Raw genomic sequence first — 25,675 nt, 5'->3', positions numbered from 1 at the left:
CAAATTTACAAAACAAGCTGTATGACATACTGTGGTACATCGTAGTAGGCACACTGTAATGTCTCGATCTTATTTTATTTCGAAACAAACCCCCGGAAGTCGTTAATCATGGTTTTTCCACGGGCTTCACTCGTGCCACATGCTGTTCCTCCCCGCGCGCACTCACACACCGGCGCTGGGAGCTGCTGCGTGTTCCGGGGTGAACACACTTTTACATCCCAACGGGACTGCTCCGGCGCAGAATGCATAGCCCCTCTCGTTCTCCTGTTCAGTGGAGCTAGTTGTTATCATGGATTTTTCACGGGTGTGTATCCCTCCTCTATCTAAGAGCTGCAGAGGATGAGAAGACAGCCCAAGGCAGCTGGTGTGAGGCTGCTACAGGACACACTGCTCTGCGTGATGCTAGTTGGAGTCCGAGTAGACTGGCGTCCTGCAGAGGGAAAGGAGGTGGTCTGTCCTCTGAGCTCACCTGCTCCAAACGCGTCACCATGTTAAAAATACCTGCTTTTGGTAAAGCTGCCACTGACAAACTGTACCGTCACCTGGACTGCTGAGCGCTTTAAGTGTTGTCTCTTCTGGATTTTAGTTGCCTATTGAAGGATTTCAGCCTAACTTTGAGAAATGGTCTGACAGCTCCAAAGTGAGTCATCACCAGCCTGGGTCAAGTTAGCTGATGCACTAATGATGGCCAATAATAATGACTTACAGGTGAGTAGATCTAAACCTGTCAACATCAATATAATGTAATAATGTTCTTATTTGCTGTCACATGTTCATATTTATAGTCAGAAACGAAGTCAAAGTCTCAAACACGGAGGAAGTTTCACTGTAGAATATACAGTAGGGTTAATGTGTTTTATTTTTAAACTGGCTCAGTATCTCCTAAATGAAGTAAAACAGTTTCCTTTGTTGCCAGTAGACTACATGTGTTCCAGAGATAAGGTTTAGTCACTGACAGGGCTTTCTCTAAAATCTTTGGTTACCTCCCAGTGCAAGGCCATCTTAGTGCATGTTTAAAAATTAAAAACATTGAGTAGCTTACTGTGGCCGCCTTACTCAAAACCAACCTTCTAAATGAAACTATATGTATTCTAACAAGGGCTAAAATAGACTTGGACAAGTCAAATGTGTGTAAGTATAGGGGTTGCTAGTGACAGTCACTTCTCATATTTCCAGTCATTCCTCTAGACACTTGATACTCTACGCTCAGCTTTTGTTGTGAGTGTAAACGTCTCCTCTGTGACATTTAGACTTTTCTCTGAACAGTGAGGATATAACAAATGTTTAGTGGAAAACACAAGCATGAATTCTACACGTTCTAAGATGAAAACAAACAAGTTTTGTGTACACAATTTCCACATTCTGTAGGCTAAAAATAATTCACAGAGAATTTTACGTGAATATGAAAACAGGTCTGACATTTTGAAAGTAATCAAACAGTACATGCTTTTATTGAGTACTTTACAAAGGACAAGTGAACCAGTCTTTTGAATTTTAAGGTAATTGTATGGAGTTCTTGTAAGAGACTGAAGACGGACGTCTGAGGAAGCATACTACTGTTCTGTAGGTCAAAACATAACTGAACCTCTGCTGAATGTTAGATGGAAGATGTGATGTTGGAAATATCTTATTTAATTGCCTATTTAACAATGCACTCATTGTTTCCCAAGACTACTGGTTACAATGTTACTCAACATGATAAATAACACCTTGAGAATGCCTGACAGGAGGCAGTGTCTGCAGTTGTGTCCTTAGGCAATGCACTTTATTTACCTTCTTGCCTAGTAGGAGTGTGTTGTGAATGAGCAGTTGTTGTTGTTCAGTGGGGCTGATCGTGCGGATTGTCAGCCTTGCTTCTGTTAGTCTACCTCAGGGCAGCTGTGTGGCTAGTAGCTTACCACCAAGTGTGAAGTGAATGAATAATGCAAGTGCTATATAGGACTATAGGTTTTTTGTTGTTTATGTTTGAGGATTTCATATAGTGGTCATTGATTGCACAGGTATTGTTGTGGCTGCATGTGAAATATGAACCACTTTACTAACACTAATGTAACCAACACAAACGACTTACTTACATCACATACTGCTTAATAGCCTTAACTCTAAAGTCTTTTAGAAATGTGGAATCCCTCTGAAATGCCTTTGACTAACATACCATCTGGACAGTATTAATTACATAACTCTTTCTTTAAATAAAGGGTTTATCAGGACTTTTGTAAAATTGTTGCCTAATTTTGACTCTGGCCTTTTGTATCTTGTTGTTTTCATTGATTCACACTTGTTTATCTCTGGGCTGTCCTCTTCACTCTGCTTTCATGAACGTAAACCAAGCTGCTGTCGCTGAGCTGATAAGGCAGCCAAGTCTGAGGAGCCCTCTAGCTGCCTGCTCATAAATGCTTTATTCCACTGGTTTCCTGTAGTTATTATCTATGAGAGAGGAGCTGCTTCTCTTACTATAGAGCCTGCTGACCAAATGACTCTTTATTGATCACAGAGTGGCAGCCTCTGCCCATTTTTTTTTATGGTACCTCATTCCTGTAGATTTCACTGGTCAGATCAGATAGGCTTGCCTTGTTAACGTCACCTTATGATGACATTATAAATACATTTACTTGATTTTAAAATAAAAAAATGAAAAAAAAAAGTATGTATGTATGTATATTTTGTTCAGAGTGCAAATTGTAAACAATTCCAGGACCTTTAACATTTGCGAGAAGACTGAAATATGAACTCAATATGTTTACACTAAACTACAGGTACAATACAATTTTCTCTATATATATTTTCTTATTTGCAGAGCACATTCTATTATCTAAATAATTACAGCACAAAAGATCTCTTAATGTTGACAAGTGTAATAAGAGTGACTTCTGGTTGTATTTCAATAAGTTTAAGGAGTCATTGTGTGATTTGAATATGTGTACCTCATTCCATTTGCACTGTCACAAAATAAGTACTTTTTTGAGAATTTGGTCATTTCCTTCATTAGTGTCAATGAAAAACCTTTAGAGTAGCTGCTCCAGAAATTTGCTAGATTGGGAATTGACTTAGAAACTGAAGTAACTATCCATTGTTGTGTAGAATGTTTTATTATGTTCTAACCTTTATTTATACAAAGCTGTCCTTTAGTTACTTGAATATTAATCAACATGCAGTTACGTTTAGCACATTTGGATATTTTTTGTCATTTAAATAGGCGATATTATGCAAAATTCAGTTTTTGAGCTTCATCATCAAAAATATGCCTGAAGAAGTTTTAGATGTCATCCATGCATGTATGAATATTTTAGTGATCTCTCCTGGGCCCTATTAGAACTTGTGGCTAGTTGTAAGATTCTGTCCAGTGCTCAGCCTACAAACCTATGTCATCCATGCTCCCAGGCATAAATATACATGATACATGTTTAAACGCTTAAAGGGGAGCACCATAACGTGCAGAACAAAGGAAGGGGAGATTCAGAGTCTCAAAAATTAAATTAAAACTTTGGGCAAATGTAGCATTTTCAAAACGATAAACATGGTGATCTAAAGATATTGAAAAGGAAAAATTTTGTGCAGCTGTTATAGTATGACTACTGGTTTAGTGGTCTAATATCTGCATATATTGACTTCTTCTCATCATCAGCTCCATAAACTGAAGTTATCCCATACGCTTGGTATGGATTAAGTCTTACCAGCCATAAAAAACATGAGAAACTTAAGTAAAACATGTACTTGAGGTTAAAGCTGTGTTCATTGCACGTAGGGCTAATAGAATGCAGTATAAGCAGATTGACAAATGTTATGGTAAGGCACCAGTCTGACATAGCCATATTCAATTCAATAGGGCATTTTTTTCAGTCTAGTCTTAAACTGTGTTACAAACTGAGAGGATCTGTCAGGCAGAGAGATGCTTTTCCATAGTCTGGGTGCTGTCACAGAAAAGGCTCTGTCACCTCTGCTGGGCTGCAATAACTCCCTCAAATAAAGTGGACCCATAAAGTGCAGACATTTAAACACAATCAATAACATTTTGAATTGCACCCAATATAAAATAGGGAGCCAGGGCAGCACAGGTGTAATGTGCTCTCGTCTTAGTTTTTGTCAGCAGACGAACTGCAGCATTCTGGACATTGTGTAAGCGCTACATGGAGGCCTGGTCCAGTTCCACAGACAAAGAATTTGCAATAATCCAGACGCGATATTACAAATGTGTGGATTGCCTTTTCAAAATCTGCCTGTGGAAGGTAAGGCATGTTAGTGCCATATGAACCATCTCACACTTTGAGGACTTCAGGGACCGGCCTATTGCTTGTGCCCAGAGTCAGGACTAAAATGGGAAATCAGTTTTATGCAGCTAAAACCTGGAACAGTCTTCCTGAAGATGTGAGATAGGCCTCTACTTTGACAATGTTTAAATCCAGGCTCAAAACAGTTCTGTTTAGCTGTGACTGAAAGGTTTTTATTCTGCACTCTTCGCTTTTAATGTAAATTTTATGATGATTATTTGTGATTATTTATGTTTTGATTTGTGTTTGATTTAATGTCTTTCTTATTCTGTAAAGCACTTTGAATTACTTTGTGTATGAATTGTGCTACACATATAAACTTGCCTTGCCTAAGGCTTTACTTTAGCAAGGAGCCTCAACTAATGTGCTTGTCCAGTTTGAACATAGAGTCCACAGTCACCCCAAGATTTCTCACTGCACGGCAACAACAAAGAGGAAGATTCACACTGTCATGCCCAAGCAGTGAGTTATTTTGGCCAAACATCACAATCTCAGTTTTATTTGGATTTAAGCTCAGGATGTTTGTGCTCAGCCAAGTCTGCACATCCCTGAGACAGTCCTGCAGAGCTTTGATCGTAGTCTGGTTGTCATTGATGGTCACTGGCAAATATATTTGAACGTCATTGGCAAAACAATGATATGTGACATTGTGTTTCATATAAACAGCACCCAGGGGGAGCATGTATGAAGAGGGGTGGTGCCAATGTAGAACCATGGGGCACACTGTACACACAGAGGAGGAGTACTGCCCTAGGTTCCCAGAAAAACTCCTGTCTGACAGATAGGATCAAAACCTTTGAGTACCCTTAATTCCCACATGTGCCTTCTGCGGGACAGAAGGTTGCCGTGAACCACAGTGTCGAAGGCAGCTGATAAGTCTAAAAGCAAAAAACTGTGGATTTTCCAGAGTCAATAGTTAAAAACAAGTCATTAAAAACTTTTAAAAGAGCTGTTTCGGTACTGAGCTGGGATTTAAAAGCTGATTGGAATTTTTCAACCATTTTGGTAAAGATTAACGTAAGCCTGCAGTTGGTCATATGTAACCTTCTCTAAAATGGCAACTTTGAGATGGGTCTAAAGTTAGAAAGAATATTTGGTTCAAGGCTTTTTGATGAGTGGCTGGTCCACAGCATGTTTGTGAGCAGTAGGAAAACAACCTGACATAAGAGACAAGTTAACGGATTGGCAGTATAACCTCCAATAGAATCCAAAACATACTTGAATAGACAATTTGGAATAATATCTTGTGAACAATTTTTTTTCAAGTCCAAGAAAGACACTGACTCAATTACACACTGTTGGAGCTACAAGGTCCACAACAGAAGGCAGTGGCAGTCTAAGGTCAGAGACTTTACCCCTAAAGAAAGATTTTTCACAGAATCTAGATGAGGGCACAACAACATTTGTGTTACATGCATGTACAATTGCTAATTATTGTGATTGTGATTAGAAAACACTGCTCGGAAATGCACTGTGCACTTGAAATATCTGAAATATCAACTGCTAGACTAATCATATGCATGCAGTGGTCTATATTACAGGGTTATCATTTTTAATAATATTAATATTTTACAGAATATTTGTTATGGGCATAGGATATACCCAAATTATATACCAATTGTCACCATTCAAATTGCAATGTCTATTCAAGTGCAAATTTGTGATTAATCTTGCAATGTTGTGGAACTGTGTGCAGTAAGACCGGGCTGAGGTTACATGTGGGTCATTTGAGAGGAGTGATCCCTCACCACGCTCAGTTCATGTGCTATCTGACCACAGGCCTGGAGTTGTGTGTCTCCAACTTTGTAAAGTTGGAGAAAATACCTTGTGGCATTTCAACATAGTCTTTTCTGTCTGGACAGAGACAATAAAAGTGAAGTCTGCGAAAAACATGTACAGTTACCTGTTTGAGACAGAGGCATCTCACAGACAGTCCGCCCACCTCATATGTAACGCAAACTGACACTGTAGTTGTTGATATGACTTATTCTGAATACATAACAGCTCGTAGGCTGTGCAAAATCAAAATTCAGTGATTTCTAACTTTCAATGATATGCTTTGGCCTTTTTAATAGAGGTCTACGGCCAATACTCTGTCTGTAAAATCAGATTACAGACTTTGAGGAAGAAATGTTACTTTTTATGTTAGTAATGATTAAAAGTTTATGTCCACGATAGTAATAGTAGAAAGCTATTTTTTGTTTTTAATTGGACAAAATAAAATACAAAATCTTGATCTGATAGATATGAGGAAAAAATGTGATACAGATTTTTTTTTTTCATATTGCCCAGTCCAAGTAGATCTTTTAGTCTTTAAGCCTATTCTGTTTGCCTTTTACAATCAATAATGCAGTATTTTACCTAACCTTGTCATTAGCCTGTCTGCTGTAATTACAATAACACCACTCCCTAAGGGTTCTGCTGTTTACTAGTGCCAGACTATCCTAATCAAAGGTATGGGTGAGGGGGATAATCGTCTACACTATAAAATGGACCTCTGATCCTCCTTCTGCCATAATCATTTTAATCTGCTTTTCATGTCCATTACCATCATGGTTGCATGGACATCCCATGAAGTTTACTTGTGTGCTTCTTGAATGCAGCAGAACACTGGGAAGACAACTAGCACCACTGTACCATCATGCAACAATGACAAAGTTTTGATACTATTACAATCAGTTAATGTCTGTTTTTTATACTTTTGAGAATCATGGTGTATTTGTTTTGAAAATCCCTAATAATGTATGCAATATCTATGTTTGGAGTTGATCCAGCTTGGGAGAATTAATTTAAGTGGTTTCCTGAGAGAGGCTGTGGATGCTAAATAATAAAATAGCCACAAGAAAGTAAAGCACTGAAGAGGCTATGTTTAGAGCATAGCATCTGTTTTCATAGGGACAAGCTGGGAGGGGCTGTTTGGTTTTGCATATAATTTGTATAGGAGACATAAAGGAAGGAAACTGGCTTTAAACACTCATCTCCAGGAGAATTACCTGGTCTTCAGAAAAAGCTGCCACACGTGATATCATTTTGAAAAACCTAGTGCCAATATGTCTTTAGTGCAAAAAGGTAGTAGTAAGGAGCTATTGCTGACTTTTGGTGGGATATTCCTTTTAAAATGAGCAATTGAAGAACATACTGATTTGAGATCATTCTTAAAATTCATATTAAAAAAATGGAAAATTACACATGTGGAATAAAGTTGTTTTTTTAAACGGCTGAAAATTTTGAACAATGTTTAATCCAAGTCTTTTACACAATCCAGTACAACCTATGGATGTAGAGTAGTAGTGCCCATAAAAGAGCTGCAGAAAGATCTCATGAATAAACCAGTCTATGTGGTCTGCCTCATGTGGGCAGAGGGGCTTGGTGTTGGTGTATAGTGTAAGTCCGTATTCAGCTATTTAAGTTACTTTTTATGTACACATGTTTAAAAATGTACTTAAAGAGTAAAAAGTAAAAGTATTTCATGCAGATTTTGAGGTCTTATAAAGCTTCAAATGTAGTGACTTTGATGATGATTTGTGCTGAATATATACAGGAAAAAGGTGGTTTGTTCAAGGAGTTCAAGTATCTCGCGGTCTTGTTCACGAGTGAGAGAAAGCGTGATGGAGCGTGAGATTGACAAGCAGATTGGTGCAGCGTCTGCAGTGATATGGTCACTGTATTGGTCTGTTGTGGTAAAGAAGGAGCTGAGTCGAAAGACAAGGCTCTCGATTTACAGGTCAAGCTACGTTCCTACTCTCAACTATGGTCACTTGCAGATACAAGTGGCCGAAATGGTTTTCCTGCAGGGTGGCTGGGCTCTCCCTTAGTGATGACACAGGAGGAACTCGGAGTAGAGCTGCTGCTCCTACACGCCGAGAGGAGCCAGCTGAGGTGGCTCGGGCATCTGCTCAGGATGCCTCCTGGATGCTTTCCTAGGGAGGTGTTCCATGCATGTCCCACCGGGAGGGGACCCGAGGAAGACCCAGGACATGCTGGAGGGACTATGTCTCTTGGTTGGCCTGGGAAAGCTTTGGGGTCCCACCGGAGGAGCTGGAGGACATGTCTGGGGTGAGGGAAGTCTGGGAGTCCCTGCTTAGACTGCTGCCCCCGCGACCCGGCCCCGTATAAGCAGACAAAAATGGATGGATTGTTCAATAGAAACTGAAAATTACTTTTACTTTTTGGTCCTGTTAAAAAATGTAGCAGAGTAGAAAGTACAGATACCTGCTCTCAAATATAGTGAAGTAAATGTAAAAAGCATCTACCAAATTTACTTAAGTACATCATTTTTTGGTACTGTACTTTACTACTTTTACTTTGTTACATTCCACCACTTCACAAACTAGACAAATGGTAATGTTTAATGCATGTCAGAAATCGTGATTGTTCTTAGTACAATAACCATAACAGTAGCATTTGATATTATGATGTCCCTACTCATTTTTACACCATATTGGATGGCTTGGATAATGTATATAACCTACATGAACACTTTTATTGCTGCCTGCCATAATAGCTTTTTTCACTAAGCCTGGTTATGACACTTGTTTTCCATTTTTAGTTCATACCCAGACACTACAGGTCTGTTTAGTGTGGACAAAGGGCACAAACACGTTAGCGTTTAGTGGAGTCTCTTGTGAAGCCTGACTCTCACAAAGTGTCCATTCATACTGTTGCTGCCTGCGCTCCTCCCAGCTGTAGAGAGGACACTACTGAGGGATGGGCTGGGTCAGCAGACAGATGTGTGCTCACCCAAACTGCAATAGTTCATAAGCCACATTCAACCATGTCCCCACCATGTGAAAGAGAATTGGCTACACAAGTTCTTTTAGAATATGAGGGACTGCAGGGATTATTTAGTCCAAAGTGCATTCTGTAAGCTGCTAACATTCACAGTGGGCAAGTGACAAGTTATTCACAGTGCAAACCACAGTCTATTAAAACAACTTTGTATATTGAGGGCATATTATGAATTTCAACTAAGTGTGTTTATGAAAAGTATCGTTATCATCATTATGATACATATCATGTATAATAATCATTTAGTAGTCCTTTTTTGTAATACATGTTTTAAAAACAAATATCATGCAGACAAGTAGCTTTGCAACCAGGTTTTATTGGGCTGAATGAACATCAATTTAATGTATTTAAGAATTGATTTGATAATCTTTTAAATTACAAATATTTTTGTCATTTTTGACCCAATAATTGTAATCATGACTAAAATGTGATTAATTGCTCAGCCCTAAATTCTGATCTTGACCAGTCCAGCTTGTTAGCTTCTTCCCTTAGTCTAATATGCTGGTGTTGGCATATCAAGCAGCTATTTCCTCTTGGTGCTAGTTCAACTGCTTTCTTATTTATTACCCACTATTGGGCGGCTTGTTCATTTTCATCACCTTTGTCTGTCCTGGTTGCATATATAAGCAAGACGTTGCTTAAATCTAGAGGCAAGTTCTATACTGTAACTTACTGTGGCAAAAGCGTAATGCTTTGCAATATGATTGTGAACTGGCTCTTAATGAAATTGTTTTGTGAAGGGACTCTCAGTTCAAGCTTTTAGTAAATTATTTTTTGTCAGCAGTCAAGTACTACGGAAGCATTTTCATGATCAAATGTGTGATGTGGTTAGGTTGGGAGGGGAGTGAATAAGAGGTTACTGAAGCATGTCTCAAATTCACCCCAACAAAATACTCTATATTTAGAGACAAGCAGGCAACCCATTGTGGCCTGACAGGTCATTAAAACTTTACAATCTCAGGAATGCTCTCTACAAATCTGTTCAAACCCAGTGGCCTAAAAGTATTCTATATTTGCAGTTTGTTGTATGGGCTACTTTATAAAGCTTTGTCAATGTGTTTTTTGCTGCTGAGTACAAGACCAGTGTGTAGGCCAGATTATTCAAGCTCATTTTAGCTGATTGTGAAATCTGACCAGAGAGTTGCAGAAGTGGGATTCTGTGCTGTTGCTATATACTCAGAGGAATAGAATAGATTTGTATTATACACAATACTAAAACATGAAAAAAGTTCCCTTGGGTCCCTTGTGCTTTAAAAAGTGTCAATTATGAGTGGCTGAAGAATTGAAAATCCTAAAACATGAACTCCGCACCAGTTATTGACATTTGGCAGCACAAACTTGTTAGCTGTCATAGTAACACAACATTTTGAATAAAAGAAAGATAGAGTTGGCACAAGAGATAGCAAAATTATTCTACCAAAGACTCCTTTATTGGTTTACCTTTAGAAATTTGAAAGATGATAACATACAATATTTAAAGCTTATGCTGATAAGATGCATTTGAAATTTGACTGATGATTTATACTTCAAAATGAATTAGTTTGGTATTTTCAATGTTTAGACAGAATGTGTAATAACAATATGACACTGCATGTTACCTCTGTGCCAGTTATAGCCACAGCTGTAAAGAGTAGACTTTACCTTTAAGAAATGTAGTTATTATTGGTTTGTAACATAGGTTAGTTCCTTAGTGTGGTCAGCACAGTGGTGTTGCTATTCAGGTTTAGATGCTTTCCTCCTTTTGCAGATGTGACTGTATTTACAAAGAGGACAGACACAATGCATGCATGGGGGTCTCTACATCCACTGCTCCCTATTACAGAGAGGAGGACCACAGCCGCTCGGTAAGGACATGAAATAGTCTACTTTATGTCAGGCTGTGTGGAGACATATTTGTGTGTCGGATCACTTCCTATTGTTGAGTGCCAGTGTAAGGAGAAGTACATGTGCTGTGTTTGCACAGAGACTGACCCTTACCTCTGGCTTCTGCACAGACTGACTCAGATAATCCATGGACCCTTGTTTCAGAGCTGTCACATAGTAAAGTGACATCTTCGCTCACTCAGCTGCTTTTCTTTGAATTCACTACTTTTTTGTTAGGCCTCTTCATGCGGTCATATGTAATCTGTCACCTGTTCCTCAATGCTGTGTCAAACATAACTACAACTTCAAAGTATTTGCATGTCTTTGACAGTCTAATATGCATCCGAGACAGTCTGATCATTCGTATGTCAATCAGCATTTCAAATGCTTGTCATTGAAAAGCAAGAATAAAAACAAAAGAAGCTTACTACATGATGGCTTATAAATAGACAATGTTGTTCTTGACAAACTGATAGATGACTTGCCCTCTCTTGATGTAGGATAACTGATATATGGTAAAACACGCAAAACTTGTAATTTATGTGTATGAGGGCTGCACTTTTCTATGACTATATATTTTTGATACATTTATGAAAAGTATTGTGATTAAATTTGTGATATATAGTAAAAAATAGGATTCTGTTCAGAGTGCATATTGTAAACAACTCTAGGAGCATTGATATTTGAGAGAACACTGAAATATGAATCCCATACATTTTAAGGTCAATAAGATTTAGTTGAGGACATTCTATTATCTAAATAGTGGCCTTTGCGATTCGATAACTGCACCAACTCTAACTGCAGTTTAGTTTCCATTGTGATATACTGTGCAGCTCTAGTTTGCACATAAATAATGTTGCATAATCAAACATTGGGTCTAAGTTTGGTCCTCCCATTTCTGAGATCTCTCTTCCTCATGCATCCAGTTACAGTCCTAAAGAGTCTGATACAAATGTGGTTTTCTTCTGGTCATAGTAGAGAATGACAACAGCCTGTGTGTCCCCAGCAGCAGCCCGGAAGCACAGTGGCTTTCTCACTTACAAAGGCACACAAGGCTGTGTGCGTGTGTGTGTGTACAAGAGCATGACGCTGTGTCTATCTGGCACTGAGCAGAACAGGAAGCTGTGAGGTGGGGCTCCAGTCCATGGCCAAGTTCTCCTTTTTCCTACACGCTGCTCCGTTCACTCATTCCAAGTTTAAAATCCTGGCCTGTACCGAGAAGACCTCCAGGATTTGCATCAGGAGGGAATAGCAGGAGTCTGTGCGGTGGGCCTGGCAGTGCTGGTCTGTTGGTAGATATGGCCAGTGAAGATGTGCCAGAGGACTTACAAGTGGATCAGGCTGTCGCTGACCTTTTAAACACTGATCATGGTGACACAGAACCTTCGGTAGGCACTTACAAACTCAAAATGTCAGTCTTTATTCCATCCATGGTTTCAATATTGATTGTGTAGAGAAAATACTTATGTAGCACTAAAATACTCTATACTATACTATACTATACTATACTTTAACATACACGTAAACTAAATTTCAAAGCGAACTCTGGTTTGATGTAGGCCTGCTTGTGTTTTGCTTAGGCCATCTTAGCTTCCTGGTACACTTCCTGTAAATTGTGTCTTAAGCACACAGTCTCTCAATGTGCTCTTCTTCATGTGGTTGCACTCCACTGCTGTACTCTGTCATATGAAAAAAGATAACTTTTGTGGCACATTGGCTCAGATTTAGGGATTTTAACACACAGCAAAGGGGTTTTCACAGGAGACTATGGGGACCAAAAATATCTAACGGTTTGCCTTTAAATTGAGTTCAGGTTGCAGCCTTTCTAATTCAGGCTCTATTCTAATCTTAGATCTCTATTTTTCTAAATGTCAAGAGAGAAATAGTGCCTTGCCAGTATTCATGATAATCCTCAACTTTTTTGCCCCATAAAACACAACTGCTATAACGTAGGCTAGGCATAGGACCTAGCTAGTATATGAAATTATAATTGGTCTATAATTAAACTGTTTAGTATAGTCTGCACTGGCTTTCTTAGCTTCCTTGTTGACTTCCTGCAAGACCTCTCCTGCCTTGCACCAAACCATGCTGACTCCTTTTTGCTGTTGTGAATTTGCCTTTAGCTCCACTGTTTGCTGTGAAACTCTTGGAAATCACAAGTATTGTGTTGAATAGGGGTACGTCATGATACAGACTCTCCCTTCCTGTTGCTCATGATGCGTCGTTGTGCATCTGAGCATTTACCTATACTGGCTGTGGCATCTCAACAGGCCTGCCATGCCCACAATGGTGTTCACAAGAATCTCTATAGAGCGCAATTCAAATTTGGCTCTGGCCACAATCTTCTACATACAATGAAACATCAAGCTTTTAACACCCTTTAATTAGATTTTAATAATTACAAATTAAAACAGTGTTACATCTTACAACATTTTAACGTTTTTACTATTAAGTACTTTCACTATTGTACTTTACTATTTGTTTTGCAGGTAAGGGAGCTGATCTATGAAGCCAATTTAATGATGGATTTTTAAGACACTAGATGCAGGATGTTTGTCTATTTGCATGTGTTTATTTATTATTTTTTATTACATTTAAAAAAAAAATTATATATTGTTTGATCAAGAAAAGAAATATTCCATGCAGGGGTCTCCAACATTTATCTTGGGTGGTACCAGTGTACGACCAGTTCAGTAATCTAATGTATGTCTCTGCAGTGTGCACTGATAATCCCAGATACATTTATTTGTATGAAGAAAAAAAGCTGGTTTGGTGCATCTCAAATAGGGTAAAATTAATTTCATTGCTTGTGAAAATAATGAATCTTGTTAAAAGTATCAAGAAAAATGCACCGCGTTATGTCTCAACTGTAGTTTGTCCACTCTTAGTAACTTTACTTGCATCTGCTCATCGCTCATCCTCCTCAAAGTCAAAACATGCAGGCTAATCTCTGTGCTCCTCGTGTTGTGTTGTGTAATGACATAATGTTGCATTAGCACAGCATGTTAAATCCAGCGGCTGCACTGTGCTCTCCATCAGTGCCATGTGCTTGGCTCCTGACTGCTGCTGTATTGTGGAGTGTGGTTGGATTATGGCCTTAATGAGGGCATAGCTGAGGCCCTAGTTTGCATGTAGCTGCTAAGAAGTTGTAATCAGATCTGCTAAGCTGTAGGGCTGGCTGTACTAGAGTGAGAGCATCCAAGCACTCTGTGTGAGAGCAGACCGCTGAGGCCCTCGCGACACTTACCTCTAATGTTACATGAAAGTCTGACTAAACCTAAGTCTTCCATCTCATATCTCTTCTCCTCTCACCCATCTCATATCTCCTCTCACCTCTGTTCTTCTCAGAATGACCCGGGAGGGCTGTCGGTCCTGCAGCAGCTGGGTTTGGACCAGAGCTCAGACTTCTCAGACTCCAGTGTCCAGCAGCGCCTGGATGAGCAGCGTGAAAGAATTCGCAGAGAGATCCGTAAAGAACTGAAGATAAAGGAGGGAGCGGAGAACCTGCGGAGGGCCACTACAGATAAGAGGAATGCTCAGCAGGTGGACTCACAACTGCGCAGCTCTAAGCGTAAACTAGAGACTCTGCAAGCCCAGCTGCAAGAGCTGGATGCACACATTGTGGTCAAGGGACATGACGATAACAAAGGTATTATATTTTTTGGGATCCAATCACGATATGTTTGTTACAAAGCCAGGGTCATTTTAACAAATGAATCAAGTTCTACTAATGAATGTGTCCTTTTTATCCAATTGAAATATTATTTAAACAATGTGACGGTGTTGGTGTAACTGCATAAATGCCTTGTCCAGATGCCCCGCGGTCTCTTGGGTCAGTCGGCCAGACATCAGCCACTGAGCACAGGATTGCAGCTCTGGAGCGGCAGCTCAACATCGAGCTCAAGGTCAAACAGGGGGCAGAGAACATGATCCCCATATATGCCAACGGAGCTACCAAGGTACTGTAGCCTATGTCACTCTCCTTTATGTGACAACATGTGAAAATGCTTTCTTTTTATAGGTTTGGTATCTTCATTGCAATGGAAGTATCAGCTGCTGCAGTAGTGCCAGACGGTGGCATTCATACTAATAGTAAATTTCCCCTTGAGCAATTTTCTAAATATTAATAGCAACAATGTTGGGAAGATTTAAGCATATTAAGATCAGTGGATCCCCTTTTGTTCCCCTACTGCACATTGAATTGTTATTTAAGTATATCTTTCAATTCGAAATTCTATAATTTTTTTCCAGCAAGATGGCTTGTATTTAAGTTAAATTTAAGTTTATTTTTGCTCCTACTTTTTTCATTTGTGGTGCCTTTTCTACAGGACAAGAAGCTTCTTCAGGCAACTCAACAGATGCTGCAGGACAGCAAGACCAAGATTGACATCATTCGCATGCAGATCCGAAAGGCCATGCAGGCCACGGAGCAGTCCGAGGACCACCACAGTACGATCCACAATCCACTCATCTGTCTACCCCTCTTTTCTCCCACCTGCAGCTCTCACTCTCACAGACAATGCATATTTAATGACAGGCGTGGTAATGGATCAATGTGCCTTCAGAACACACACACTGTCCATTATAGGCCTCTCTCAGGTTAGAGCCTATTGACGTTCCTCCGGCCCCTTGATGTTGGCCAGAATCTAAAAGCCACGGCTCATTTAGTGGAGGTTAGAGAGGAGCAGGCCGCGCAGGGAGCCAGGAAACAGCAGAGACTAAAGGTCTGAGTCAGGGATGACGGCAGAGCCAACCCAGGGAAGTCCACAAAAGGGTGCAGATGAAAGACAGAAGAGACAGGAAGTCAAAACAAAGAGGAGAGCGGCTGGGATCTGAAGGCTCTCTGTGACCTGTGTGACTCCGAATACTGAATGTCTCACTGAATGAGAAAATACAATTTTTTACAGTAGCATAACAAAGTATACCAAAATTATAAACACGTTTACTAATAAATGCTTGTCTTATTTGACTACAAGTTAACGTATCACTTTCAATTTGATCAGAGTTCATGCAAGAGTTTACTAAAACCTATCTGCTTCATCTGACAGTCCATACTTACATACATCACAGTGATTGGTTAAATCTACCTGTCAGCATGAGGCTCATCAATAGGACATGTGTAACAGCTATAATGTGTGTGCTCAGGTAAAGCAGACCTGTGTGGGGTGGAGCTGCGGGTGGAGGAGCTGTGGCATCATTACAGAGTGGAACATGCCATGGCTGAGGGAGCGAAGAACATGCTGAGGCTGCTGGGAGCCGGCAAGGTCCAGGACAAGAAGGCCATAGCCGAGGTAAGATGTTTGTGGAGGATAAAAGATCAAATTGCACTACTGTACCAAGGACACCTCCAGGTTGGTCCTTGATGACATTTCAGTGCCATTAGTTCTATATGATGCCATCAGAGGTTGTAATACTCCCTACAAAGAAGACTAGCCACAACTGAATGGACCATAGTTCCTCAAGTGATGATAAATAAAAAAGGCATTCAGAGTCTACAGCTTTTACAACTCTCAGGCTATTTTAATTATTTCTACAACAGGAGTGAGTGCCTACCTACCGTCAGCCCCTACGACCAAAATCAATCCTCCTAAAGCATGCTATAAATTTTTGTTTAGCTTTCTATGGTATCATTTTAATAACATTATGTAGAAGATTTTGTTTTGTTAGCAGAAATCCACTGCAAGGTTGTGGTTTTTTTTTTCTTTTTTTTTTCTTTTTTTCCAACACTGATGGTCTCTCTCACTCCTTGTCTCTCTGCCTATCTCTCTGTCTCTCTTTCTTTCTCTCCCCAGGCTCAGTGTGGTCTAAGCGAGTCCACCCAGCGGCTGGACCTCCTGAAGTGTTCTTTAGAGCAGAGACTACAGGAGCTGCCTGAGGACCACCCCAAGGCCTGTCTCATCAAAGAGGAGCTGGTGTTGGCCACTTCCACTGCTTTCAGCAATCGTCACAGCGCCCCCTATGTTCACAATCAATATAGCACACTCAGCAAACCCTCCCCTCTCACAGGTGCACAGACACAATACAGTATACACTAATAAGTAGCAATCAAGCAGGACCCATGCTTTGTATAACTGAAATATTAAATTCAATAAGATATTGAAGAAGGAGGCTAAAACTTTTTTTGTACACTATTTTACACTATTCTGGTAAAGAGTTTGGTTCATAATTGTGTTGTCAAAATGTATTAATGCCTCCTCTCCTGTGTGTAGGTACTCTACAGGTGCATCTGCTGGGCTGTGTGGGGCTCCTGGAGATGGTCCCAGGACGTAGCAGAGGGACTCCTGTCTCTCTCCCCTCTCACTCTCTGGGTGACGGACGCTCCTCTTTCAAACTAAGTGGTCTTTACAGCCGCAGCACCAGCAGCATGAGCCTGAAGATCCCCAGTAAAAACGAGGAGCTCTCATGTAAGTAATGTCTCTATTCCATTATCCCAGGTGCTCTCAGTTAAAGCTACACTATGTATCATTCAGTAGGGGTTTGTCACTATGGAGATGTTTTTTGCTTTGCCTGTAATGTTCTGGTATTAAATTTATCAAACGTGCATTTATCCATTTACAGGTGTGTTTATTGGTCAATAATGCCTTGAAAACATGCGTCCTTACTTTGAACAAGGACTGGCCTGAAAATTTGCCCAGTGGCGTTACCTGCTATGGAAATTTCATACAGTTCCAAGCAAAGCAATACTACCTTATTCTTCATGGAAACAAGCAGACTGTGGGTCCTCTACCAGAAAAAATTACATAGTGCACCTTTAAATAAAACATTGTCCATTTGTGTACCACAGCGGAGGTGAGCGCAGTGCTGAAGCTAGAGAACACCGTGGTTGGGCAGACAGGCTGGAGGACTGTGGGTGAACAAGCCTGGGACCAGACTTTCACTGTGGATCTTGAGAGAGTAAGAAGCACTGTGTCTCATTCTACATGTTTTTTTTAAATTTTATTTTAATTAGTTTTCATGTCAGAATCATATGCAGACTTTAACATTACCCTGAAATCAAATTATGCTAAGGTTTTCATCTTCGTTCTACTATCCATAATCCCTAAAAAATCTGATCAAGTAACTAATATAAAAGCTAATAAAGTTTGACACATTTTATAAATATTTTTTTCTGCCAGTGAGTTATCTAATATCTTTCTTTCTATTGTTCTTTGTGTTCAGTCCAGAGAGATGGAGATAGCGGTTTACTGGAGAGACTACCGCTCCCTGTGTGCTCTCAAGTACCTGAAGTTGGAGGAGTTCCTGGACAATCAGAGACACCGAGTCCAGCTGGAACTAGAGCCACAAGGCCTGCTGTTGGCTGAGGTACTGCCCAGAAGTCTACATCTGCTGCCAAATAAACCAAAAATTGACTAGAAATAAACTAAAATATAAGTAAGTGAATTCAATGATGATTTATTCTTTCAGGTGACGTTTTTTAACCCAGTGATAGAGAGAGGTCGCAGACTGCAAAGGCAAAGGAAAGTCTTCTCCAAACAACATGGTAATTACATCACATACAATGACTCACTTTTTGTGGAATGCTTATCAATAAAACATAAAGATTATTCTACATTAATTTGAGGGTCAGATAGTGCAACATTAGCCGTTAACCATTGACCTCAGCTTCTGCCTGTATCTTTTCATAATGTTAGTGGAAACTTTTATCACAATTACATCTTATATAACTATATTTTATATGGTCACTTGTGGAAGTGCAAGTGGAATGTCATTCGGGCTTGAGAAGTGTAGCCGGATGATGACAAAGAGAGGTAAGGTAGTCCACACAGAAGGGGTCTCCCTCCCAGAAGGAACAATAGCAGACACTGAGGACAGTTACAAGTACCTTGGTATCCCACAAGCAAATGGCAATCTTGAAGAGGAAACAAGTAAAGCAGCTACGGCCAAATACCTCCATCGAGTAAGGCAAGTCCTAAGGAGTCAGCTCATTGGCAAGAACAAGACCCAGGCAATAAACAGCTATGCCTTGCCAGTAATTTGATACTGAGCAGCAATCATAAGCTGACCAAAGGAGGAGATACAGACCACAGATGTTAAGACCCGAAAGCTCCTGACCATGCATGGCGATTTCCATTCCAAATCCAGCACCCTGAGACTGTAAGGAGGCTGAGTACTAGTGAGTGTGAGAGCCACAGTGCAGGATGATATGTCCATAAGCACATCAGCCCCTGCATGGGATGTACCACCGGAACATAACTGAAGTGGCTGATATCAAGAAATCCTACCAATGGCTTGAGAAAGCTGGACTGAAGGACAGCACAGCACTCATCCTGGCTGCACAGGAGCAGGCCTTGAGCACCCGAGGGATAGGGGTCCAGATCTACCACACCAGACAAGACCCAAGGTGAAGGCTGTGCAAAGAGGCCGCTGAGACAATCCAGCACGTAACTGCAGGGTGTAAGATGCTGCATGGAAAGCAAACATGGAGCGGCATAACCAAGTGGTGGGCATAGTGGTGTACAGAAACATCTGTGCAGAGTACAGACTGGAAACCCCGAGGTCAAGGTGGGAAACACCTCCAAAGGTAGTAGAGAATGATCGAGCCAAGATCCTGTGGGACTTCAAGATACAGACTGACAGAATGGTGATGGTTAACCAACCGGACATTGTGGTGGTGGATAAACAACAGACAGAGCAAAGCCGTGAGAAACTAGAGAAATATCAGGGACTCAAAGAGGAGCTGGAGAAGGCCTGGAAGGTGAAGGTAACAGTGGTGAACGTGGTGATCGGAGCACTCGGGGCAGTGACCCTCAAACTGGAGGAGTGGCTACATCAGATCCCAGGAAAAAAACAAAAACATCAGACATCTCAGTCCAGAAAAGTGCAGTACTAGGAACAGCAAAGATACTGCGCAGAACCCTCAAGCTCCCAGGCCTCTGGTAGAGACCTGGTAGGGAAGAGGGGATGAGACCACCCGCGGAGGGTGAGGAGGAGATTATATATATGTGTGTGTGTGTGTGTGTGTATATATATATATATATATATATATATATATATATATATATATATATATATTTTTTTTTTTTTTTTTTTTTTTTTTTTTTTTGTGATAGGAGCCCCAAAACATGGTCAGTTCAACTCTGTAAAGTATGTGTCTGTATAGTTGCACAGTTTCTCTACTTGGAACTTGATATCTGATACTATAAATGATTATATTTTACATACATTATTTTCATTTTAGGTAAAGCCTTCTTGCGTGCTCGTCAGATGAACGTGGACATTGCTACATGGGTGCGGCTGCTCCGGAACGCTATCCCTAGTGGAAGTAACACCCCCACCTATACCCAAAGCTTCAGCAACAACACTCTCTCAAATAACACAGGGTATGGCACCAGTGTTTGGAATTTAAGACAATTGGAAATAAGGTTGTGTAAGATTGCAAAGTTTTCACCAACCCCCTTGTGTGTTCCAGAGAAATTTCAGTAGAAAAGCTGAATTTGGATAGTGACTCTCCTCCGAAAGCAGAGATCAGGAGAGACGCAGTGAGCTGTCCCACTGCGGTGAGTCCACAGAGCCCGAGAGGAGACTTCAGTCGGGGAGTGTGATGACCATCTTTACACTATCATGTTACTATTTCACCCACTTCCTACCCGAAACCACTGGCTCAAGAACAGAGGTCCTGTCATATGCAGCAAGCCATAGTGAAATCTAATCCAGAGGAGGAGAGGGGAGCTGAAGAAAGAGAAAGGATGAGGGCAGTAATTAGAGAAATGGGGATCTCATTGAGACAGTTTTAATGGGGCTGAATTTGACAGAGAGCAGATCAAATTTACCAAGGCCAAATACTGTACATGAGCCAGTATATACTTCACTGGGCAAGTGATTTTGTGTGTTTCAGTTATACAGTGTGTTAAAAAAATACAAACCCTTGGGTTTATACCTTTTAATTTTGAAATGCAGTTGTCCAGATTTAAAGACAGGCTTCTGAGTTTGATGGGGTCATGGCTGTGGCAGATGGTGTGTGCCGCGGCCCTGAAGTACTATGGTGTTAATTACAATTAATTAATTACAATTTTTAACTAAAATTAATTAACATGGCATGTTGTTGTGGGCCAATAGATATGGTTATGATTTGTTAAATTTGAATGTTGATGACAATGATACAATAACTATTTTGATTGAATGTCCTAACTGTAACCCTGTCTTTCTCTGGTGGGAAAAGGAACCAACACCCCCCTCAGTACCCGAATTCACAACCAACGTTCACGAGTCACCAACCAATGCATTATCCCGCAACTCGTCACGCAGGTGCAGTGGTCTATGTTTTGTAACACTTTCCAATCTGTGAACAGAAATCAATATAATATATGATTTTCTTATACTGCTATTACAACAAATCTCTATAGATCAACATATGCGTGCTATACTAAACCACTGAAAATATTATGTACACCTGTCGCCTTGTTAGATGTTTGGTCCATCTCTCCACAAGAAATCTACAAACATGTTTAGAAGGGAACAAACTAAACAAAAATAAAGCCATATTGAACACACAGCTTGATATCCAAAACACTCCCCCACTCACAACATGTCTCTGCCCTTTTGTAAACATGTTGTAAACACATGTTCATATTGCCAGCGCAGCATTAATATGGAATACACCATATGACGCACACAATAACACTGACCATATGTTAGTCTCTTTAATACAGAAATGATCAGACCTTCTTCAGTAAGCTGAGTTCATGTGGTGTTATCAAGGAGCTAATATTGGTGTATATTCCCCAGAACTAGCAGCCCTCTGTGCCTGCAGGACTTCAAGCTGATCGCTGTACTCGGCAGGGGGCATTTTGGCAAGGTAGGCAAATATAGAATAGCTACCAAGACAATATTAGAACTTTTTAAACAATGGGGGTTTTGGTTTTATTTCTATAGGCAAGTCCATTTGTAGTATTGTGTAAAATGAGCTTCCTAGAGTTTGTCAAAGGTGTTCAATGTGTTCCCTTTTTAATGACAAATTTAATTGGTGTGTCCTCAGTCTGAAGAGAACTGTGAAAAAATGGTTGATCAATCAAAGGAAAAGTCTTGTTAGTCAATTAAATTGTTATTTTAATTTCTATCTAAGCCTTATGCCAAAGCAAAGTCAATCTTGTATAATCTTGTATGCATTACGCCTGCTTATACTAAAGTAGAATTATTCACTCTTATTGACTACATTCAATTTGCTTTTACTAGTTGACATCTTATTTGAATATCTAGGTGCTGCTGTCAGAGTACAAAAGGACAGGCAGCCTTTACGCTATCAAAGCCCTGAAGAAAGGTGACATTGTTGCACGGGATGAAGTGGAAAGGTAGCATTCAGTGACTCTCTGTAGACCTGCTTAACAAGAACTTTGATATTATATTATCCCCTGTCTCTTCCTTTGTATGCCTCCAGCCTCATGTGTGAAAAGCGCATATTCGAGGTGGTGAACAGCTTGCGGCACCCCTTCCTGGTGAACCTGTTTGCGTGCTTCCAGACCCCAGAACATGTATGTTTTGTGATGGAGTACACGGCTGGGGGGGACCTGATGATGCACATCCATGCAGACGTATTCTCTGAGCCCCGCGCTGTGTAAGCCTTCTCTGTTTTAAGGAACATGCTACAGATCTGTATGTGTGATCTTAATATGAATGTTTTTCCATTTTAGCTTCTACTCAGCATGTGTGGTCTTGGGCCTGCAGTTTCTACATGACCATAAGATTGTTTACCGGTAAGTTTTGGATTTTCTGTTAAATGCGAGGTATATTACAGTATTGTATTTGATAGTGAATGAATAAAATTAAGAGGAGAACTCAATTCTGCCAAAAAGTAACTTTTTGCCCAGTTTGCAGAATTAAATTTTTCTTTGGATCTTTTTTCTTATCTATGGATACCTAGACGACTGAGGAATTACAGACGTGAATGAATAATGCACTAAAGTAAAGCGCTCTGTAAGCATCAAGCTTACAAAATGCACTATAATTCTGAGCCATTATTATATCTCCTAATTTCATCCCTTCAGCGTGTTGGGCTATATAAAATTAATTAGGCTGTATAATGTGTGACCTTAAAGACCAGTTTCTTGCAGGGATCTTAAACTAGACAACCTGCTGCTGGACACAGAGGGTTTTGTGAAGATAGCAGACTTTGGGCTCTGTAAAGAAGGTTGTCCATTTGTTGTGGTCCACTATACTAAATATTAATACAGTAATAAAAGAAAACTAAGCTGTATTCTGTCTCTACGTGCACTCTCTCAGGCATGGGTTATGGAGACAGGACTAGCACTTTCTGTGGGACCCCTGAGTTCCTGGCCCCAGAAGTGCTCACAGACACATCCTATACCAGAGCAGTGGACTGGTGGGGGCTGGGGGTACTCATCTATGAGATGTTGGTAGGAGAGGTGAGTGGAAACCATTTTTCACATATTCACATATTCATTGTAAGCAGCACACATTCACACTTTTACAGTGATCTGAATATGTGTGACTCAGTGACAAAATACTCTCTGCTTAGATTAAATCCTCCCCATTAAACCAGGGATTAAAGCATCCTGGTTCTGCGCTTGTTTCTGTAGTTGTCTCACTTAAAACATACAATGCTAGTTTTTGATCTCACATACTTCAGACACACCACCACATGTGATGCATACTAATGAAATGTGCTTCTGCCAGTCTCCATTCCCAGGTGATGATGAGGAGGAGGTCTTTGACAGCATAGTGAATGATGAAGTGCGCTATCCACGGTTTCTCTCCACTGAGGCCATTGGCATTATGAGACGGGTAAGACACATTCACACTTCAAACCTTGCCAACACTGCAACCAGTGTTTTTTATTGTATTGGCAATAGACACATTATATATAACTTTATAGATATGTAACACTTACTGACATGTAAGTATTTGACTAAAAACAAAACTTTTCTTGCTTCTGTATGATTTGAGTAATTACCTTTTATCAGTTGCTGAGGAGAAATCCTGAAAGACGTCTAGGCTCTGGTGAGAAGGATGCAGAAGATGTCAAAAAACAGCCATTCTTCAGAGTGAGCATCCTTATTACATTTACATCTTACTTTCTTGCTTACTTACTTTTTAACTTAGTTTTTACCTACTTATTTACTTACTTACTTACTTACTACTTACTAACCTTTTACTTACTTAATTACTACTTACTTACTTACTTACTAACTTTTTACTTATTTATTTACTACTTACTTACATTTTTACTAATTTACTTTCTATTTACTTTTTACTTATTTATTTACTTTGTATTGGGTGAATTCTGTATCTTGAAGTATTATCTTTTCATAATGTGCATATCTTTTTATTTTTCTTAATTTATACATTTATTTTACACGCAGGCTGATAAGTATTAAATATGTATTTTAGGGTGTGGACTGGGAGGCACTCCTTCAGAGAAAACCCCCGCCCCCTTTTGTTCCAACCATTCAAGGAAAAGAAGATGTGAGTAACTTTGACCTGGAGTTTACAGCGGAGGCTCCCACACTGACCCCTCCACGGGAACGTCGCACACTTTCTCGCAAAGAACAGGACTATTTCAAGGATTTTGACTATACCTCTGACCTGTGCTAGGGTCAGATGGCTATTCAATATTAGCCATAGACTGCAATATTATTGGCTGAAACCTGGTCATGTTGATTGCAATTTAAAGCATTGGTTGACCTCCAGACAGCAGTGGCTTTTTATGGGAAGGAAGTTGAATCGGACTGTAATCCAGATTATGTAACAAGTGGCAGATGTTGTGGTGTGTTCTGCCCAGCAACACAGTGCCCAGTGTCGGCGTCCTGTGTCTCTTTTCCCTTTAATCTCTGCTGTTGGTGCTGCTACAGTGTGTTAGACATTTACATTGGCCCTTCCTGTTTTTAATGTATCCGGTGCACCTCCTGCGTATCGCCACAAGATGGAGTCCAACAAGTAAGAATAGCACAAATCAAACCAGTCGAGTCTTGCTTCACAACCACAATCATTTTGTCCTTTCTCTGTTTTTTGGTACAGCACAGACTTTTATCAATCATTCCGACTTTGCTTTTCCTTTGTGATCTTCAATTTTGTTGTTTTCTTTTCTCATGTGTCAGTTGCTGTTGAATGTGTTAAAAACTGTGACTCAGTAAAAATGTGAACCCCATCCAGGTATCATTTATCTGACTTGTTTTCAGAGTTTATTCACTATTTTCTCAGTTTGTTCAGATTTATTGAGGTTTACGCAATGAAATGTTCAAAATGAATCAAACTGTTTTAAACAAGGAATCTTTTATGTAGGCTGTTTCAATCTAATCCAAGGTTTAATGGCTGACAAAAACTTACAATATAAATAATAATGATTTTAAAGAATAACATCACAATCATACTTCTTCTTCTTTGACCTTATGCTTTTAACTGCAACCCTCTTAATCTTGCCATATATCATTGGGTGCATCGTGGTAAATTAATTAGTTTTATATTTGTACGTTTTTATTGACTTGATATGCCAGTCAAGAGTAATTACCTGCTGAAATTATGTCTGTAATATCTGTAATTTTCCAACCTCTGATATGGCGCAATGAAACAATGTTCAGAAAACTCTGGTCCCATCTGTTAGTACTGATAGATGAAAATGAAAACATTCTTGAATTATTGGTAAATGAACATGGGGCACTGCAGAGGGTAAGTGCAACAAAAAATAGGTCTTATAAGGCTAACCACTTTTTCTCATAAGTACAAAATGAAGAATTCAAACCTAATCTTACAAATACCAGACAGGATGGTTGCAAAAGGTTTTAATATAGCATGTTTTGATTGAA

At 39.9% G+C, this 25,675-nt stretch overlaps 1 protein-coding gene across 2 annotated transcripts; it reads left to right on the top strand.

The window, feature by feature from the left end:
• Positions 1 to 168: 168 nt before the first annotated feature.
• pkn1b (protein kinase N1b) lies at positions 169 to 25,018 on the top strand. 2 transcript variants are annotated; one of them, XM_033970869.2, is made up of 22 exons: positions 169 to 708; positions 14,268 to 14,568; positions 14,733 to 14,878; positions 15,248 to 15,368; positions 16,065 to 16,210; positions 16,712 to 16,925; positions 17,129 to 17,323; positions 17,704 to 17,813; positions 18,078 to 18,221; positions 18,324 to 18,399; positions 20,098 to 20,239; positions 20,329 to 20,416; positions 21,079 to 21,164; positions 21,645 to 21,714; positions 22,116 to 22,207; positions 22,294 to 22,470; positions 22,547 to 22,609; positions 22,967 to 23,043; positions 23,136 to 23,278; positions 23,550 to 23,657; positions 23,837 to 23,917; positions 24,264 to 25,018. In XM_033970869.2, the coding sequence occupies exons 1-22, from the start codon at positions 682 to 684 to the stop codon at positions 24,465 to 24,467; spliced, it is 2,811 nt and encodes a 936-aa protein (XP_033826760.1). In that variant the 5' UTR covers positions 169 to 681; the 3' UTR covers positions 24,468 to 25,018. The 2 variants fall into 2 exon arrangements, with proteins under 2 accessions (XP_033826760.1, XP_033826759.1); XM_033970868.2 differs by lacking the exon at positions 169 to 708 and adding an exon at positions 11,989 to 12,307.
• The last annotated feature ends 657 nt before the right edge of the window (positions 25,019 to 25,675 follow it).

This window comes from Periophthalmus magnuspinnatus, chromosome 8, assembly GCF_009829125.3.
Source record: "Periophthalmus magnuspinnatus isolate fPerMag1 chromosome 8, fPerMag1.2.pri, whole genome shotgun sequence".
In the NCBI taxonomy this organism is placed as follows: Eukaryota; Metazoa; Chordata; class Actinopteri; order Gobiiformes; family Gobiidae; genus Periophthalmus; species Periophthalmus magnuspinnatus.
Note: the sequence above shows the minus strand (reverse complement) of the source record. Positions and strands in the feature narration are given on the sequence as shown.

What these genes read in the sequence shown, in the direction of transcription:
- pkn1b (XM_033970868.2), top strand. Translation starts at nt 12,218, where the DNA reads ATGGCCAGTGAAGATGTGCCAGAGGACTTACAAGTGGATCAGGCTGTC. An exon ending in ATGGTGACACAGAACCTTCG is followed by an intron (nt 12,308 to 14,267) that starts GTAGGCACTTAC and finishes TGTTCTTCTCAG; the next exon opens with AATGACCCGGGAGGGCTGTC. An exon ending in GCAGGGGGCATTTTGGCAAG is followed by an intron (nt 21,715 to 22,115) that starts GTAGGCAAATAT and finishes TTGAATATCTAG; the next exon opens with GTGCTGCTGTCAGAGTACAA.